Source organism: Hypanus sabinus, chromosome 26, assembly GCF_030144855.1.
Source record: "Hypanus sabinus isolate sHypSab1 chromosome 26, sHypSab1.hap1, whole genome shotgun sequence".
Lineage (NCBI taxonomy): Eukaryota > Metazoa > Chordata > Chondrichthyes > Myliobatiformes > Dasyatidae > Hypanus > Hypanus sabinus.
The window spans coordinates 44,221,238-44,239,994 of NC_082731.1; the positions used below are offsets into that span (position 1 = coordinate 44,221,238).

At 45.3% G+C, this 18,757-nt stretch overlaps 1 protein-coding gene across 5 annotated transcripts in view; it reads right to left on the minus strand.

Annotated features, from left to right (window-relative positions):
* Nucleotides 1–660: 660 nt before the first annotated feature.
* LOC132381505 (glutaminyl-peptide cyclotransferase-like) overlaps nucleotides 661–18,757 on the minus strand; it is a 32,076-nt gene continuing 13,979 nt past the window's right edge. The window contains exons 2-7 of one of the 5 annotated variants that reach the window (XM_059950952.1): nucleotides 18,506–18,652; nucleotides 15,124–15,202; nucleotides 6,989–7,150; nucleotides 6,131–6,230; nucleotides 2,825–3,043; nucleotides 665–1,171 (exon numbers count right to left, since the gene is read on the minus strand). In XM_059950952.1, coding sequence (XP_059806935.1) covers nucleotides 1,024–1,171; nucleotides 2,825–3,043; nucleotides 6,131–6,230; nucleotides 6,989–7,150; nucleotides 15,124–15,202; nucleotides 18,506–18,652 — 855 coding nt within the window. In that variant the 3' untranslated portion in view covers nucleotides 665–1,023. Of the gene's footprint in view, nucleotides 1,172–2,824; nucleotides 3,044–6,130; nucleotides 6,231–6,988; nucleotides 7,151–14,914; nucleotides 15,203–18,505; nucleotides 18,653–18,757 lie in introns of all 5 variants that reach the window. The other 4 variants (XM_059950953.1, XM_059950950.1, XM_059950951.1 and 1 more) reach the window with 4 other exon arrangements.

Sequence of the window (18,757 nt, forward strand, 5' to 3'; positions counted from 1 at the left end):
AGGGGGTGGGGAGAGAGGGGGGTGGGGGAGAGTCAGCATTGGGAAGAGAGGGGGTGGGGAGAGGGGATGGGGAGAGAGGGGAGATGGGGAGAGAGAGAGGGAGATGGGGAGAGAGTGGGGATGGGGAGAGAGAGAGGGGGATGGGGAGAGAGAGAGGGGGATGGGGAGAGAGAGAGGGGGATGGGGAGAGAGAGAGGGGGATGGGGAGAGAGAGAGGGGGATGGGGAGAGAGAGAGGGGGATGGGGAGAGAGAGAGGGGGATGGGGAGAGAGAGAGGGGGATGGGGAGAGAGAGGGGGATGGGGAGAGAGGGGGTGGGGAGGGAGAGAGGGGGTGGGGAGGGAGAGAGGGGGATGGGGAGAGAGAGGGGGATGGGGAGAGAGGGGGGATGGGGAGGGAGAGGAGGTGGGGAGAGGGGGGATGGGGAGGGAGAGGGGGTGGGGAGAGAGGGGGTGGGGAGAGGGGATGGGGAGGGAGAGGGGATGGGGAGGGAGAGGGGATGGGGAGGGAGAGGGGGAGGGGAGTGAGAGGGGGTGGGGGAGAGAGGGGGATGGGGAGAGAGGGGGGATGGGGAGAGGGGGGGATGGGGAGAGAGGGGGATGGGGAGAGGGGGGGATGGGGAGAGGGGGGGATGGGGAGAGGGGGGGATGGGGAGAGGGGGGGATGGGGAGAGGGGGATGGGGAGGGAGAGGTGGAGAGAGGGGGGTGGGGGAGAGAGGGGGGATGGGGAGGGAGAGGGGGTGGGGAGAGAGAGGGGGTGGGGGAGAGAGAGAAAGGGGGTTAAAATGCAATTTCATAGACACAAGACACTGATACAAGATGAAACCTGCGATAGGTTCAGAGAATGTAAACACACACTCTCACACTCACACACAGACCTGAGGGTTGGCACATTCAGTACGAATGCCTCATATTTCCACTGTTGTGGGACAAGTCGTGCCTGTCTGTGCCCAGTGAGACGGTGTGCACCCTCTGCATTCCAGCTGTGCCGAGAAGCCTTCCTCACTCCTCTGACCGCGGCCTCTTACAGTCCCAGGTACTCTGCCACAAAGATGCTCAGGATCTTGCACAGGTTCTCGATGGTGGGGGGGTCCAGGTTCTCAGGCGTGTCCTCCATCGTATGCCAGACCCAGGGAAACGGGGGGTGGCGATGAGGTGCAGGACAGGGACTCCTGGAAGTCAAACACAGTATCAGGGACCAATTCTACCGTTCCCCAAATCCGTTCCCTTGCCTCAGTTCTGATGGATTGCTATTTCCTAGCTTATTCCATCTCCTTCGGACCTTGTGTTCCACCATCCATCTTTCCCATCGTCACATTCAAAACTATAAATCCTCGGTTTCTATAAAGTCTGTTACACCCAGCACTATAAACTCCAGGTTTCTATGGTCCGTTAGCCCAGCTCTGTAAAGCCAAGAGGGGACTCACAGATTGGTCACAGGGATCAATAATAACCTGGTTGCCACCTGGTTGCGTGTCATAGGTTACAAGGGAACTTTGACAGGTTGCCGAGCTGGGCTGAGATGTGGCAGATGCAGTTTAATCTGGAGAAGTGAGAAATGATTCACTTTGGAAAGTAAATTGAAGGCAGAGTTGAAGGGGTAACGGCAGGATTCTGAGCAGTGTGGAGGAATAGAGGGATCTAGGGGTCCACGTCCAAAATCCAACTCAAGCTGCCTTAAGTTGACAAGGTGTTTGGGAATGCATGTGGTGTGCAGCCCTCCATTTTCTCTGAAGGGGTTCCACGGTGTTTCGTGGCTGTCTGTGGGGAAGCTGCATAATGCACACGTACTTTGATGACAAATGTACGTTGACCTTTGAATCATTAGTTAGGGACTGAGTTAATGTTGCAGTCCTACAAAACTCCGGTTGGACCACACTTGGATTTTCGTGTTCAGTTCTGATCTCATTATGAGAAGGATGTGGAAGCTTTAGAGAGGGTGCAGAGGAGATTCACCAGGATGCTGCCTGGATTAGAGAGGGTGCAGAGGAGATTCACCAGGATGCTGCCTGGATTAGAGAGTGTGCAGAGGAGATTCACCAGGACACTGCCTGGATTAGAGAGGGTGCAGAGGAGATTCACCAGGATGCTGCCTGGATTAGAGAGGGTGCAGAGGAGATTCACCAGGATGCTGCCTGGATTAGAGAGGGTGCAGAGGAGATTCACCAGGATGCTGCCTGGATTAGAGAGGGTGCAGAGGAGATTCACCAGGATGCTGCCTGGATTAGAGAGGGTGCAGAGGAGATTCACCAGGATGCTGCCTGGATTAGAGAGGGTGCAGAGGAGATTCACCAGGATGCTGCCTGGATTAGAGAGGCTGCAGAGGAGATTCCCCAGGCCTGTATCCAACGCGGCTCAGCACCCCGAACGATTGAATCTTGGGTCTCCCTCGCTCTCGGTGGGGAACTCACTGTCTCCATCTGCCATAGTTGGGACATCCCGGTGGTCAAACATTCCCGTTCCCGTACGTCAGTCCATGGCCTCCTCCTGTGCCGCGATGAGCAACACCTGATATTCCTTCTGGGCAGCCTCCAGCCCGATGGCATGAACATCGATTTCTCCTTTTGATAAATAAATTTCACCCCCCCCCCCCCATCTATTCCATTCTGGCCTTTCACCTCTTTTCACCTGCCCAGTACTTCCTCCTGCGTCCCCTCCTCTGGTCCACTCTCCCCTCCCACCAGCCTCCTTCAGGATCGAACGGCGGTCGCCAGAGACGCGGAACAGCAGTGTAACCACTGCTGCTGAACACACGTCGTGCCCCCCCACCTCCCACCGAGAGGCAGGCAGAGCTGGCCTCCCCCACCGATCGGTCGGCCCATTACCCTTCTGCAGAAACGGGACGTGGTCGTCCTCGATGGGGGCATAGTGAGTGTTTCCGTTGAAGTACGTCACCTCGAAGGGGTGGAGCTGCAGCAGACCCAGCCTGTGGAGCCTCTTCTCTGGGGAGAAAGGGGAGAGAGAGCGTGAGACACACACAGACACAGACACGCACAGACAGACATAGACAAACACACACAGACCCAGCCTGTGGAGCCTCTTCTCTGGGGAGAAAGGGGAGAGAGAGCGTGAGACACACACAGACACAGACACACACACAGACATACAACACACACACACACATACACACACACACGAGACAGAGACACAGACAACACACACACAGACATACAACACACACACACATACACACGCACACACACACACGAGACAGAGACACAGACACAACACACACACAGACACACGCATACAGACACACACACACACGAGACAGAGACACAGACACAACACGCACACAGACACACACACAGACACACACACACACAAGACAGAGACACAGACACAACACACACGCACACAGACACAGACACACGCACACAGACACACACACAGGAGATAGAGACACAGACACACACAGAGACAGAGACACAAACACAACACACAGACACACACACGAGACAGAGACACAGTGACACACACACAGACACACACACGAGATAGAGACACAGACACACACACAGACACAACACACAGAGCACACAGACACAACACACAGAGACAGAGACACAAACACAACACACAGACACACACACACGAGACAGAGACACAGTGACACACACACAGACACACGAGATAGAGACACAAACACAACACACACAGACAGAGACACACACACAACACATACACAGACACAGACACACACATACACAGACAGAGCCACAGACACACACTCACACCCTCAAGTCACGAATGCAGAATAAAGTCCAACAGCTGCAGAGGAGGTGCAGTGCGGGTAGACAATAATTCGGAAAATCAGAACAAGGTGGATGGTGAGGCCGAGGATCCATCTCATCAGACCAAAGGTCCACTCAGGAGTCTGTCAACAGGGTCGAAGCTGCCTTTGGGCCTGCCGGTACACGCGGACCGACCGACACTTTCCTGCTTAAAACCGCTCTGCCCGACCGCAGGAAACTGCAGAGAGTTGTGCAGCCAGCTCAGCACAATACAGAAGGCAGCCTCCCCTCCACGGACGCTGTCTACACCACTCGCTGCCTCTGATAGCAGGCAGCATGATCAAAGACCACACCCTCCCTTCTCCCACCCGGCTCAACGACAGTGACCACCTCACTGCTATCGGGCTCCTGACCTCGCCACCTACCTCGTTACGGTCTTACCCGCACCGCACTTTTCCCGGCAGCTTCTGCAATTCATTCTGTATTGTTACCGTTTGTCTCGGTGCGCTGTGTGACGACCTGATCCATAGGGACTGTCCACAAGACCAGCTCTCCACTGTGTCTCAGCAGCGACCCAGGCCCAGTCTGAAACCACCACCCAGTGATGTCGAGGGCCTCCTGCCTACTACCGGCAGCGTCAACACTGGTCTCCGACGTCTGTCCCCTTGCTCCCAACTCCTGAGCTACCAAACTCTGCAGCTGCTGGGGTCAAATCAACACGTACAACACGCTGGAGGAACTCAGCAGGTCGGGCAGCGTCCATGGAAATGAACCGTCAGCGTTTCAGGCCCGGACCCTTTGTCAGGGCTGATCTACCATGTTCCTACTACACCCACCCCAGCCCCTCTCACCCTGCCTCATTCCCCTCTTCCACCCACTAAATCTGCCCATCGCCCTCCCCTCCTCTCCTCTCCTACCTGCCCTCCCTCCCTCAATTCCCTGTCGCACCTTACCCTCCCGTCAGGCTCCACCATCTCCAGCATTTTGTCACCTCGCAGCCTCTGCCACTATTCCAGCTCTTCAGCTACCAAATGCCCTCCCCACCTGCACCACCCCATCACCCCCTCAGCCTCTGATGCTATTCCAACTCTCCCTTCTGCCACGTGGCTATCACCCCCTCCCCGTCAGCTCCCAGTCTCTATCACCATTCACACTCTCCCTCCTCCATCTGCCTATCATCCCTCCCCACCTGCATCACATTCACCCCCTAGACCACATATTCCAACTCTCCCCTCCGCCATCTGCCATTCACCCCTCCCCACCTGGATTCACCCATCACCCCCCAGTCTCTATCCGTTTCCCACTCTCCCCTCCTCAATCCACCTATCACCCCTCTCACCCGCATTCATCTATCACTTTAATCTTTATATTTTCAGGTGTGAAGTGTGTAACTAGTGTGAGTGTGTCCATCACTGATCCGCTGGCGGAGAGGAAGAACGAGCGTGCGTCACCCCAATGTCACCGTCGTGACCACTAACCCGTGCATCGTTGGACTGTGGGAGGAAACCAGAGCAGCCGGAGGAAACCCACGCGTTCTGGGGGTGAACGCATGAACCCCTCAGGGGCAGTGGCGGGATTTGAACCCGCATCACAGGAGCTGTAACGGTGCTGCACTGACTGCTTTGATGCTGTGCCTCCCCGCCCCCACCCCCAGCTATCTCCTCTCTCCTTTTCCAGTCCAGAGGAAGGGTCCCGACCTGAAAATGCAACGGCCCGTCTCACTCCGCAGGTATTCCTCCGGTAGTTTGATTTTACCCCCAGTTCCTGCGTCTCCCGTTCGGACTGGCCTGCCTTGGTCCCCAAGTTCCCTCTCCACTCCCTCGTCTACAGCTCAGCCGGCTTGGGTTCATGGGAGCAGGGCCTCCCAACGTCAGCACCGCTTCTCATTGACTGCCCCGCCCGCCGTTCACACTGGGCCAGAATTAGGCCATTCGGCCCATCGAGTCTGCCCCGCCACTCAACCAGGGCTGCCTTACTATTCGCACTCTCCTGCCTTCTTCCTGTAACCTTTGGAACCCGTGCTGATCAAGAGCTGATCAACCTCTGCTGAGACGAGGCCGATGACTTGGCTTCCACAGCCTTCAGTGGCAAAGAATTCCACAGATTCACCACCCTCTGGGCTAAAAAATTCTTCCTCAGCTCTAATCTAAAGGAACGTCCTTGTATTATGAAGCTGTGCCCTCTGCTCCTAGACTCCCCCACTTCAGGAAACAACTTCTCCACATCCACTCTGTCTAGGCCTTTCAATGAGATTCCCCTACCCCCCCATTCTTCTAAAAGAACCTCCTCTTGAACAAAGAGATGGGAGGTGTGAAGAATGTTCCGCGTTGGGGGGGGGGACCACCCAAAGTGAGGCGAAGAAGACGTCCACGCTGACAGCTCGAGAACAGCCCGTACCGATCCCAACCAGCCGACTGAACCAGCGGGCCGTGTTCTGGAAGTGGTTCAGGAAGACGGGCTTGCTGACGCCCAGGAGATCCAGGAGCACAAACAGATCCTGCAAGAGGCAACGTGAGAGGGATCAGTGATCTGAACGTCCCTGGCCAACACGCTGTCTAAAACACAGAGTAACACACACAAAAATACCGGAGGAACTCAGCAGGTCGGGCAGCGTCCATGGAGATGAAAGAACAGTCAACGTCAGGACTGGGAAGGGAGCCAGAAGAAGGTGGTGGACGGACTGGCAGTTGGCAGGGGGAAGACGAGTGAGTGAGGGAAGAGGGTATGAGGCAAGGTGCTGGGAGGTGATTGATGGAAGAGCTAAAAGGCTGAGGAAAAGAACTGCCAGCAGTTTTATCTGAGGAGGGACGGGCTGAAACCGGAGAGGGTTCAAAGGAGGCTTGCGAAAATGATTCAAGGTGATCCTTCCCTCCGCTAGCCTGCAGGTCACCCTTGGACAAGGTGTAGCACCTGCTTAGCCCCCAATCAGGGTCACGTGAAGCCATGGGAGCAGGTGGTGGACGGTCGTACGAGCAGCCGGTGCAGATCACAAGTCCTGGTTATGTGACCACTGACACCAGGCAGACAATCTCTGAAGAGTATTGACAATGGCTGGGGTCTCCCGTCTGGTAAAGACACTGCCCAGAAGAAGGCAATGGCAAACCACTTCTGTAGAGAAGTCATGGAAAGACCACGATCGCCCACGTCATATAACATGGCACATGATGATGATGTCATATGACATGGCACATGGTAACGATGTCAATGAGTGAGATGCCAATGCCACCCTGGCCCCCTTGGTGACAAGAAACTCACCACAGAGTCGATCAGGGTGGTGCTGGAGGAGCCCTCTGGGTGCTTCGTCCTTGCCATCTGCTCCGCCAGGTGGCGGGAGCCATAGAGGGAGTCGGTGGGGCTCCAGCTGACCAGAGCCTCCTCCCCGTCGAGGAACAGCAGCTGCAGGGTCAGGTCCTGCCTCTAGACGAGAGAGAATTAAATGTAAATCCGAAAGATTGTCACCCCGGAAAATCAGTCGGCACAGTCTGGGGACTTGCTGGGGGCAGGCCGCAAGCGTCTCCCTGCATCCAGTACTCTGCAAAAGTCTTTAAGCACTTATAGACAGCCAAGACTTTCGTACAGTACTGTATTTGTCAACGTGGAATGGAGAGCAATTTGTAAATCTAGCGGGAGCAAAGGGTGTTGGCAATGGTAGATGGATTTGGGACGGGAGAGGAGCGCCGGGGGTGGGGGGGGGTGGTAGTGCTCGGTGGTTGACATGGTTTCGACTGGCTGAGGGGTCTCTTTCCGTTTCGTACATTTCACCGAGTTATAGGAAAGATGTCAACAAAATAGAGAGAGTACGGAGGAGATTTACTAGAATGTTACCTGGGTTTCAGCACCAAAGTTACAGAGAAAGGCTGAACAAGTTAGGTCTTTATTCTTTGGAGTGTAGAAGGTTCAGGGGGGACTTGATAGAGGTATTTAAAATATAAGGGGGATAGATAGAGTTGACATGGATAGGCTTTTTCCATTGAGAGTAGGGGAGATTCAAACAAGAGGACATGAGTTGAGAGTTAAGGGGAAAAAGTTCAGGGGTAACACAAGGGGGAACTTCTTTACTCAGAGAGTGGTAGCTGTGTGGAATGAGCTTCCAGTAGAAGTGGTAGAGGCAGGTTCAGTATTGTCATTTAAAGTAAAATTGGATAGGTATATGAACAGGAAAGGAATGGAGGTGTGCTGCCTTTAAGGCATTTGTTTAGTTTATTATATTTTCGCTTTAGTAATTCGTTTGTTATCGTTTTCTAATTAAGGTTAAGGTTGTTTAAAATAAATTCGTTGTCTGTGATGTATCGCGGCATGCGATGATGTCACACCCGGTTTCGCTGTGTCCTGTGGGAAAATACCGGTTTGGAGAAACAGGAAGGAGGGGGCTTATGTGTGTGCAGGATCAACGCGAGAAAAGTTTTCTTTCTACGCACTAGAAACATCAGAGAAGCAAAGCCGTCAGTTCATGAGATAATCGATATGTTGAATTAAAAATGTTAACGCTGATTCTGTTAAAAGTAATGACGGTTGATAAGTTTATGTTTTTGTTATTTAAAGAGTTGCGGATAGTTTGTGTTGAAGTGTATTTAAAGCCAGTTGATGACGTAGGTAGATTCTGACTGTATGTTGCACTTTAATGTAATATAGTTGTTGTAGTTTTACTTTTGCAAGTATTTATGATGTAAGTGTGATGTCAAGAAGGAAACAAATACTGTATACATTTTGTATTGTTTTATCAACAGTTTTCACCATACGTAAGGGGTGGAGTTTCAAGATGGCGACGTAGACATCTGCCTTTTAGGCGCTCTTCATTTTTTAAGCTATAATCACCCTTTAATCAAATCTTTTCGTACTTAATCATATGGGTTGATATTTATGATTTATTTTTCTTTTTAAAAATAACACTGGATTTAATTTTTTCAAACTTAAAATGTCTGTACCTAAGAAATCGTCTAAAGACCCTGTAACTCTCGATGCAATCTCCAGTCTTCTGGATACTAAACTTGCAAGTCTGGAAAACAAACTTACTGTGAAAATATCGGAGCTTGAAGAAGTTGTTAAATCATTTGATATCAAGCTTCAATCGCAGGCAGCAGTTATTGAAAGCCATGAAGAAAAGTTTGCGGCTCTTGACAAGATAATTTGTGAAAAAATACGTACAATCGAAACTTTGGAGAAGAAGGTACGATCGACCGCTAAAATAATGGAGCAGTATAAGTTTAAAATCACCGATCTTGAAAACCGGTGTCGCAGACAGAATTTGCGTATTATTGGATTTCCTGAAAATCTCGAGTCTGGTGACTTAACTGAATATTTCTCTAATTTATTGTGGGAAATTTTTGGCGAGGACGCTTTGCGGGTTAAACCTACTATTGATCGTGCCCACAGAGTTTCGAGATTTTCGGCTGCAAAAGACAAGCCACGAGCTGTGATTGTCCGTCTCCATTATCCTCGGGAGAAAGAGCTTTTAATTCGATTAGCTCGTCAGAAAGGTATGATTTCTCACAAAGACAACAAGTTTCGTATTGTGGAGGACTATTCATTCGAGGTAATGAGGGCACGGATTGCTTTTAAACCGGTGATGGCGGAGGTTCATTCGATTGGACTTAAACAAGCTTTAAGATATCCAGCGAATCTCAGAATTACGTTGAGCGACAACAGTCAGCGTTTCTTTAATACTCCGGAAGAAGCGAAGAAATTTGTTGAAGAATATCGCTCTTCTTGTACAACTTGAACTATGTGTTATGTGGAAGAACTTTTGGAGAGAAGACGCCATTCCGTTTTAGGCTTTAACTTATGAAGCTGTGGTATAGCTTTTTATTTTGGTCTGCAGACCTGTTTTTTTTTTATTATTATTATCATGATTTACAGATGCTTTTTTAACTTTAATGTCTTTTTTCTTAATTAATTTTTTCCCCTCTGGATTAGATATACATGTTAAGACTTTGTAATAATGATTTATTTTTTAAGATGTCGTTTCTTCTTCCCATAAGACCTTGCTTTCCGTAAGCGTTTATTTGCCTGTATTTGAGAATGGGACGGATGTTTTGAATTTTTGAATTTTTTTAATATATATATATATATATATATATATATATATATATATAGTAGTGGTTATTGAACCCTTTTTTAATTCTATTTTGATAACTTTTTTTTAAAAATAAGATTGGTGAATTTACATCTATATTTTGTAATATGGTCCTTTCAAAATGTCGTTTCTTCTTCCCATAAGTCTTTGTTTTTGAAACGTCATTTCCTTATATTTGAATATGGAATTTTTTTTAAAGGCATATTACACTATTTTAAACTTCAAAGGTTATCCTTTTTTTATTAATGATTTTTTGCTTTTTTATATTATTTTTTCATTTTGATTGATATATATTCTTTTTGTTTACAACCCTGTATTTATATCTGGGTGTTATATAGTTTCTCTTTTCTTTCTTTTCATGAAGTCGCCATCTTGAAAATGGGGGTAATATTAGTATTAGTTTGTGCGCCTGCCGCTTGGCTTTTTTCCGTGGGGTTGGGGGAGGGGGTAGGGATCTTCTTTCACACTTTTGCTTTTTATTTTTTTGCTTTTAGTTTATGGGCCGACTTTAAATTATTAATATTGTTGAGGTGTCATGTTCTCCGGTTGCTCCTGAATCATTTTTCCTTCTTCCTGATTTATGGGTTATGTGTCTTTTTAACCTTTTATGATATACACAATTAATATTGGCATGATGGATAAGTCTGTTAACTTTATCTCTTGGAATACTAATGGTTTAAATCATCCGATTAAACGTAAAAAAATATTTAAAGTATTCCATAGACTAAATGCTAATATTATTTTTGCACAGGAGACCCATATTAGGAGGGAGGATAATCAATACTTTTTTCGGTTCTGGAAGGGTCAACAATTCCACTCGAATTCTACCGCCAAAATTAGGGGTGTGTCTATTTTTATAGACCCTTCAATTTCATTTACACATCATGAAATTATTTCTGATCCACAGGGCAGATTTTTGTTGATAACTGGTTCACTTTTTAAATCGAAAAGTGGTTCTAGTTAATATTTATGCTCCAAACTTTGACTGCCCTGAATTTTTTAAACGTTTATTTACTTCCCTTCCTAATCTAAATGAATATATGTTGATAATGGGTGGAGATTTCAATTGTTGTTTGAATCCTTCAATGGATAGATCTAAACCTATTCGAATTCTTCCGAATAGATCAGCCTCACTTATTAATTCTTTTATGGTTGATTCGGGAATCACTGAAATATGGCGGTTTTTGAACCCTAAAGATAAAGAATTTTCGTTTTTTTCACATGTATATCACAGTTATTCTAGAATTGATTATTTTCTTATTGATCATTGTTTATTAACAGATGTTATTGATTGTAAATATGATTCTATTGCTATTTCGGATCATGCACCTTTGAAGTTATCTATCAAGATTTCGGACTTTTCAAATAATACTAGATCTTGGAGACTTAACGCTACCTTGCTTCAAGATCCAGAATTCATCACCTACATAAAACAGCAAATTGACTTGTTTTTCTCAACAAACTATACAGAAGAGATTGACAGAGGAATACTTTGGGATTCTTTTAAGGCTTTTATCCGTGGACAAATTATCTCATATTCTGTCGGTAAAAGAAAACAAAGATATTTAGATATTGTTTTATTAGTGGATAAAATTAAAGAAATTGATAAGATTTATTCCGTGACTCCTACCAAAGAACTTTATAAGAAAAGAGTTGAGCTTCAAATGGAGCATAGCTTATTATTATCTTCTTCAATTGAGAATCAATTAATTAGAACCAGGGCCCAATTTTATATCCATAGTGATCGAACTGGTAAATTATTAGCTAACCAATTAAAAGCTATTTCGACTAAGCGACAAATTATTAAAATTCGTAAACAAGACGGAAATCTGACTACTGATCATAAAGAAATCAATAGCAATTTTCAAGATTTTTATAAATCTTTATATCAATCAGAATTTGACGGCGATCTGTCCATGATGGATAACCTTTTTAACAATTTGAATATTCCCAAACTGACAGATGAAGATCGTAGCTTGTTTGATGCTCCTATCTCTCTGGCCGAAATAGGAGAGGCTATCTCATCAATGAATTCAGGGAAAGCTCCTGGTCCTGATGGTTATATTACAGAATTTTTAAAAACTTTTTCTTCTTTGCTTTCCCCTTGGTTATGTGAAATTTTTAATGATGCATTTGTTAAGAAGAGATTACCTCAGTCTTTTTATGAAGCTACTATCTCTCTAATTCTTAAAAAAGATAAGGATCCCACTTTATGTGCATCTTATCGCCCTATATCACTATTAAATGTAGATTCTAAGATTCTTACAAAAATTTTAGCTATTAGGTTAGAAAAGGTATTATCACAGATTATTTCAGAAGACCAAACTGGTTTTATTAGGAATCGGTATTCCTTTTTTAATATTAGAAAATTGATTAATATAATTTACACTTCATCACCCACAATTCCAGAATGTGTTATTTCACTAGATGCTGAAAAAGCCTTTGATAGAGTTGAATGGATATACTTATTTAACACTTTGAGATATTTTAATTTTAGTCCTAATTTTATATCATGGATTAAACTAATATATCATAAACCTGTTGCTTCTGTTCTTACAAATAATTACAGATCTTCCTTTTATCAATTATCTCGTGGTACGAGACAAGGTTGTCCCTTAAGTCCTTTATTGTTTAATATTGCATTAGAATCTTTAGCCATTGCTATTCGTGAATCTCCTAATAGTTTTGGTATCACCCGTAATGAGAAATTATACGAGTTATCACTCTATGCTGATGACCTGTTGTTATATATTTCTGATCCTGACAAGTCTATTCCCGCTATTTTATCCTTGTTGGCTCAATTTGGTAGTTTTTCTGGTTACAAACTAAACTTGGATAAGAGTGATTTATTCCCTTTAAACGCGCAAACTTTATTGAATGAAAGGACACCATTTAAAGTTGTTGATGATAACTATCTATTTAGGTATAAAAATTACTAAGAAATATAAAGATTTATTTACATTGAATTTTCTACCTATGCTTTATCAAATTCAACAACTTACTACAAGATGGTCTCCCTTATCCTTATCATTAGTTGGTCGGATTAATGCTATTAAAATGATGATTCTACCGAAATTTTTATATTTATTTCAAGCTTTACCAATTTTTATTCCTAAATCTTTTTTTGATAACATTGATTCAAAAATTTCTTCATTTGTGTGGCAAAATAAAAATCCTAGGTTAAGTAAAAGGAAATTAGAAAAATCTAAAAAAGATGGTGGTTTAGCTCTACCTAACTTTAGATTTTACTATTGGGCGAATAATATTCGTAACTTAATTTATTGGAAATCAGATTTGGATTCACCATTGTGCCCACAGTGGGTAAATTTAGAATGCAATGAGGCACAGGGATATTCTCTATTCTCCGTTCTAGGTTCTTCTCTTTCTGCCGATTTAGTTAAATTCAATAAACAGATACCCAACCCTGTTGTCAAACATACATTACGAATTTGGTTTCAATTTCGTAAATTTTTTACTCTGAGAAACTTTATTCTTGATAGCACTATTTTATACTTAATTTTTTTTTCAAACCTTCTTTGACAGATCAAGCCTTTAGCATATGGAAAAGGAAAGGTATAAAATATTTTCGTGATCTTTTCTTTGAAGGTAGTTTGATGTCTTTCGACCAACTTTCCAACAAATTTGAGTTACCTAAATCTAACTTTTTTAGATATTTACAAATTAGAAATTTTTTACATAAAATTCAACCATCCTTCCCCAATTCAACTTCAATGGACTTTTTAGGTATGATTTTTACCTTAAATCCCTATCAGAAGGGATTAGTGGCTTTTATTTATAATATGATTATGAAGATACAACCAGAAATATCAGGTAGAATTAAACAAGAATGGGAAAAAGAACTTCAATATAATATATCAATAGAAAAATGGGAAAAAATTTTACAAATGGTTAATTCTTCTTCTATATGTGCTAAATTTAAAATTGTACCTAGAGCTCATATGTCTAAAGATAAGCTTGCTCGATTCTATTCTTATATTAACCCTCAATGTGACAGATGTCATTCAGAAGTGGCTTCATTGACCCACATGTTTTGGTCATGTCCCACTTTACATAACTATTGGAAGGTCATATTTGCTACCATTTCCTCAGTTTGGAATATAGATTTACAACCTCATTTTATTACTGCAATTTTTGGTATACCAAATGAGGATGATAATCAGTTTTCCCCTTCAATTAGATGAATGATTGCTTTTGTAACATTAATGGCCAGAAGGTCTATATTACAAAATTGGAAAGAAGTAAATCCTCCTACCACGTTTCAGTGGTTCTCTCAAACTATTTCTTTTCTGAGTTTGGAAAAAATTAGAAGCACTATTTTTGACTCATCAATTAAATTTGAAGAAACTTGGGGACCGTTCATTCGACATTTTCATATGAATTAATTTGGCCTCTTCCAGACCTTCTCTTTACTTATCCTTGTTCAGGTATGGAGTTCCGGAGTTTTTGACACTATCTTATACAAATAAACTGTTATTATTGCCCATGTTAGTTTAGTTTAGTATTTTTTTATATTTTTTGCCTGTATTTTTATAATTTTTTCTTTTTCTTTTGATGATTATTTTTATTTTTTTCATATAATTATTATAGACTTGATTGATAATGTACTATGTTTTTCTGTTGATATTTTAATAGGATATTGTTATCCTACTATTAATTCAATTTCAAGTCTTATGTATTTATAATCTATTTATTATTATATTATGTTTCTTTTATATATGAAATTCAATAAAAAGATTGAAAAAGAAGAAAGAAAAGTTTTCACCATACGTTAATGTAGAAAAGTGAACAGTAAACGGTTAATCTTACTGGGACCGCCTCATTGACTGGTTTATGCTTGGTGTTTAGTTCAGAGTTCTTTTACACCTGTGCAAGAACACTACAGGAGGGTTATGGGCTGAGTGCAGGTCAGTGGGACTAGGTGAGAGTAAGCATTCGGCATGGACTAGAAAGGCCGAGGTGGCCTGTTTCCGTGCTGTAATTGTTATATGGTTATATATGGTTTCTATAATTCGGAGTATAAATGTCTGCTCAGTGGTTGGCACGTGCTCGATGGGCCGAAGGGCCTGGTTCCCGGCTGCATGACTCACCCTCTCCTTCAGTTTGAGCAACTCCTTGTCCAGCGAGGTCACCAGCTCCAGCATCATGGAACAGGGCACTGCCGAATCAGTGGCCCCCACGTACACCCGCCCCCGGTCGTCGGCCGGGAAGTACTTGGAGTCGTAGTGGCAGGCGAGGACCAACCGGCGCCGGGCCGAGGGGTCCAGGGTCGCCACCACGTTGGAGAAGGTTCGCTTACCGAAGGGTGTCCTCTCCTCGAACGTGTCCAGTTCCAAGGCCCAGCGAGCAGACAGCGACTCCATGTGACCTCTGATGTGCTGTCGGGGAGAAAGGAAAAGCACCATCACTAACCCACCGATTTACAAGGAAGCAGCACCCGACATCCAACAAGGACCCCACCGTTCAAACCACGGTCCCTTCTCACTGCTCCCATCCAGCAGGAGGTACAGGAGCCTTAGGTCCCACACCACCAGGTTCAGGAACAGTTATTACCCCTCAGCCATCAGGCTCCTGAACCACTGTGGATAACTTCACTCACCCCAACTCTGAACTGATTCAACACATCAGTCTCCTGAACCAGTGTGGATAACTTCACTCACCCCAACACTGAACTGATTCAACACATCAGGCTCCTGAACCAGTGTGGATAACTTCACTCACCCCAACACTGAACTGATTCAACACATCAGGCTCCTGAACCAGTGTGGATAACTTCACTCACCCCAACACTGAACTGATTCAACACATCAGTCTCCTGAACCAGTGTGGATAACTTCACTCACCCCAACACTGAACTGATTCCACACATCAGGCTCCTGAACCAGTGTGGATAACTTCACTCACCACAACTCTGAACTGATTCCACACATCAGGCTCCTGAACCAGTGTGGATAACTTCACTCACCCCAACACTGGACTGATTCCACACATCAGGCTCCTAACCAGTGTGGATAACTTCACTCACCCCAACTCTGAACTGATTCAACAACCTATGGACTCACTTTCAAAGCCTCATGTTCTCAGTGTTACTTATTTACATTTTAAAAATTTACTATTTGTACAATTTTCCCGCTTACACTTTGAATGTCTGTCAGACCTCTTTAATGAATCTTCACCATTATACTGTGGAACTGATTTACAGATATAGTGCGGAATCTGCCAGCCTACTAAACTATGCCACCCAGCAGCCACCCAATTTAATCCTCGTCTAATCACAGGACAATTATACTGAAACAAATCATGCTTTTGAGAACCGGAACCAACCCAATTTTGTTGCGTTGCAACTTCAACCGCACAATGACTTGTACTACAATGGTTCCTCAATTTACAAATGTCCGATTGACAGATTTATGTGTCAAAGCCCGGATTCCGAGAGTACTTGTCCTCGACTTCCAAAGCTGGTTTTCATAACAGTAAATATAACGCAGACCTCTCCCACACAGCAATGCACAGCCCTCACGCCTCCAGTAAACAGTTTGCCAAGATTTTTCAATTCACAAAGTCATAACCAGGACTTGTGATCTGCAACGGCTGCTTGTACGACCATCCACCATCAGCTCCCAATGGCTTCACGTGACCCTGATCGGGGGCTAAGCAGGTGCTACACCTTGCCTAAGGGTGACCTGCAGGCCAGCGGAGGGAAGGAGCACCTCATTCCTCCTTTGGTAGAGACCTACCTCCAGCCCAACACCCTAATCTTTGTTTATCTTTTCAAAAATTGAATTTGTTGTCATACTTCATCAGGAATTTGAGGAGCTTTGGTATGTCACTGGTTAATTGGTTGCTGGAAATTTTCCCGTGGTTAGCCCAGTGGCTGTGATAAAATCCCAAGGAAATCTGTCCGCTGCTCACATTCAGAGCTCACGCACTATTTTATTTAGAGGTACAGCACTGTAACAGACCCTTCTGCCCATCGGGCCAGTGCTGCCCACTCACACCCATCTGACCAATTAACCCACCAACCCGCACATCTTTGGACTATGGGAGGAAACCCACGCGGTCACGGGGAGATTGTACAAACTCCTTACAGGCAGCGGCAGGAATTGAACTCAGTTCACTGGTGCTGTGATAGCGTTACTCTACCGTGAGTCAGTGAGACTCGAAGGAGGACACTCTCAGCAGGTGACAGGCTCCAATCCGCAGTCAGGGGCAAACAGAGTTCAAAGTTCAAAGTATACTTACTATCAAAGTACAGGATGTCACCACAGGCAACTCTGAGATTCATTGTCTTGCGGGCATACTCTCTAAATCCAATAACCACAACAGAATCAATGAAAGACCACACTGACTGGGCATATAACCAATGTGCAAAAGTCAACAAACCGTGCAAATGCAGTTAGAAATAGTAATAATCAATAAATTAGCAATAAATGTCGAGAACATGAGGTGAAGAGTCTTTGAAAGTGAGTCCATGGGATGTGGGAACAGTTCAGTGATGGGGCGAGTGATGTTGAGTGAAGTCACCCCCTCTGGTTCAGGATCCTGATGCTTGAGGGGGTAATAACAGTTCCTGAACCCGGTGGTGTGGGTCCTGAGGCTCCTGAATCTTCTTCCTGATGGTGGCAGTGAGAAGAGATATGCTCAATGGTTGGGAGGGCTTTACCTGTGATGGACTGGGCCGAATCCACTACTTGTTGTAGGATTTTCCGTACAAAGGCATTGGTGTTTCCATACCAGGCTGTGCTGCAGTCCAGTCAATATACTCTCCATCTATAGAAGCTTGTCAAAGTTTTAGATGTCATGCCAAATCTTCGCAAATGTCCAACGAAGTAGAGGCACCGCCTTCTGCCACGGTGTTGAAGGCATTGCCTCTCACAATGGGGGCTGTAAACGGTGGCTGTACGAGGACTGACTGGCCCTTCCTACACTGCAAATCCGCAGTGTAACGTGGCTGGGGCAGATCCAAGCGCAGTACGAATCCAACTCCATTCCCTATACTGTCTTCCCTCTCACCCCTTCACTTCCCATTTGCCCATCAGCTCCCTCTGGTGTCCCTCCTCCCCTATCTCCCACAGTCCACTCTCCTCTCCTATCAGACTCCTTCTTCTTCAGCCGTTAACCTCTCCCACCAATCACCTCCCAGCTTCTTACTTCATCTCCTCCCTCCCCACCCACCCAACTTCCTCCAAACCTAGATTCACCCATCGCCTGCCCATTCCTCCTACCATCTTATTCTGGCTTCTGTCCCCTCTCTTTTGAGTCCTGATGAAGGGTCTTGGCCTGAAACATTGACAGATTATTCCTCTCCCTGGACTTGCTGAGTTCCTCCAGCATTTTGTGTTAAAACCAGGGCTTCACAAACTGTTTTATGCCATTAAGCAGGGGGGTCCGAGGACCCAGGTTGGGAACGCCTGCTTTAAGGTTGCCTCTCATTCTCCTACTTTGCAAACAACGAAGACCCAGGTTGGCCAACCTCTGCCTGCAATTCGGAACCTCCGGTACCAGGAAAATCCTTGGGAATTCTTTCCTTCACTTTACTGAGAAAGCACATTGCAACGAGACAAATAAAATGTAACAGCACGATGAGGGTAGGTGGGGAGTCCATCGCCAGTGTTTGAAAGTTGCCCCTGAGATGTGAACAGGGCACCACAAAGAGCAGATTCATTGTAACGGGCACCCACCTGTCGGACGAACTGAATGCCCTTGGAGCCTGGGTATCGTTCAATCAGCATCGGCACCAGAAACACGTTCCACAGGCGATGGAAGTCGATGAGCGATGCCAAGTTCCGCACCTGACTGGACATGAGGCTCTTGGGCTTGTGGTCGAGCTGTTTCAAAGCAGAGTGCAGAATTTCAGCTTTGTGCAGAGCCAAGTGAGTCAATCAAGAGAGTACGGAAGCCCTGGGCCAAGGGTTGGCAAATGGGATTAGCAG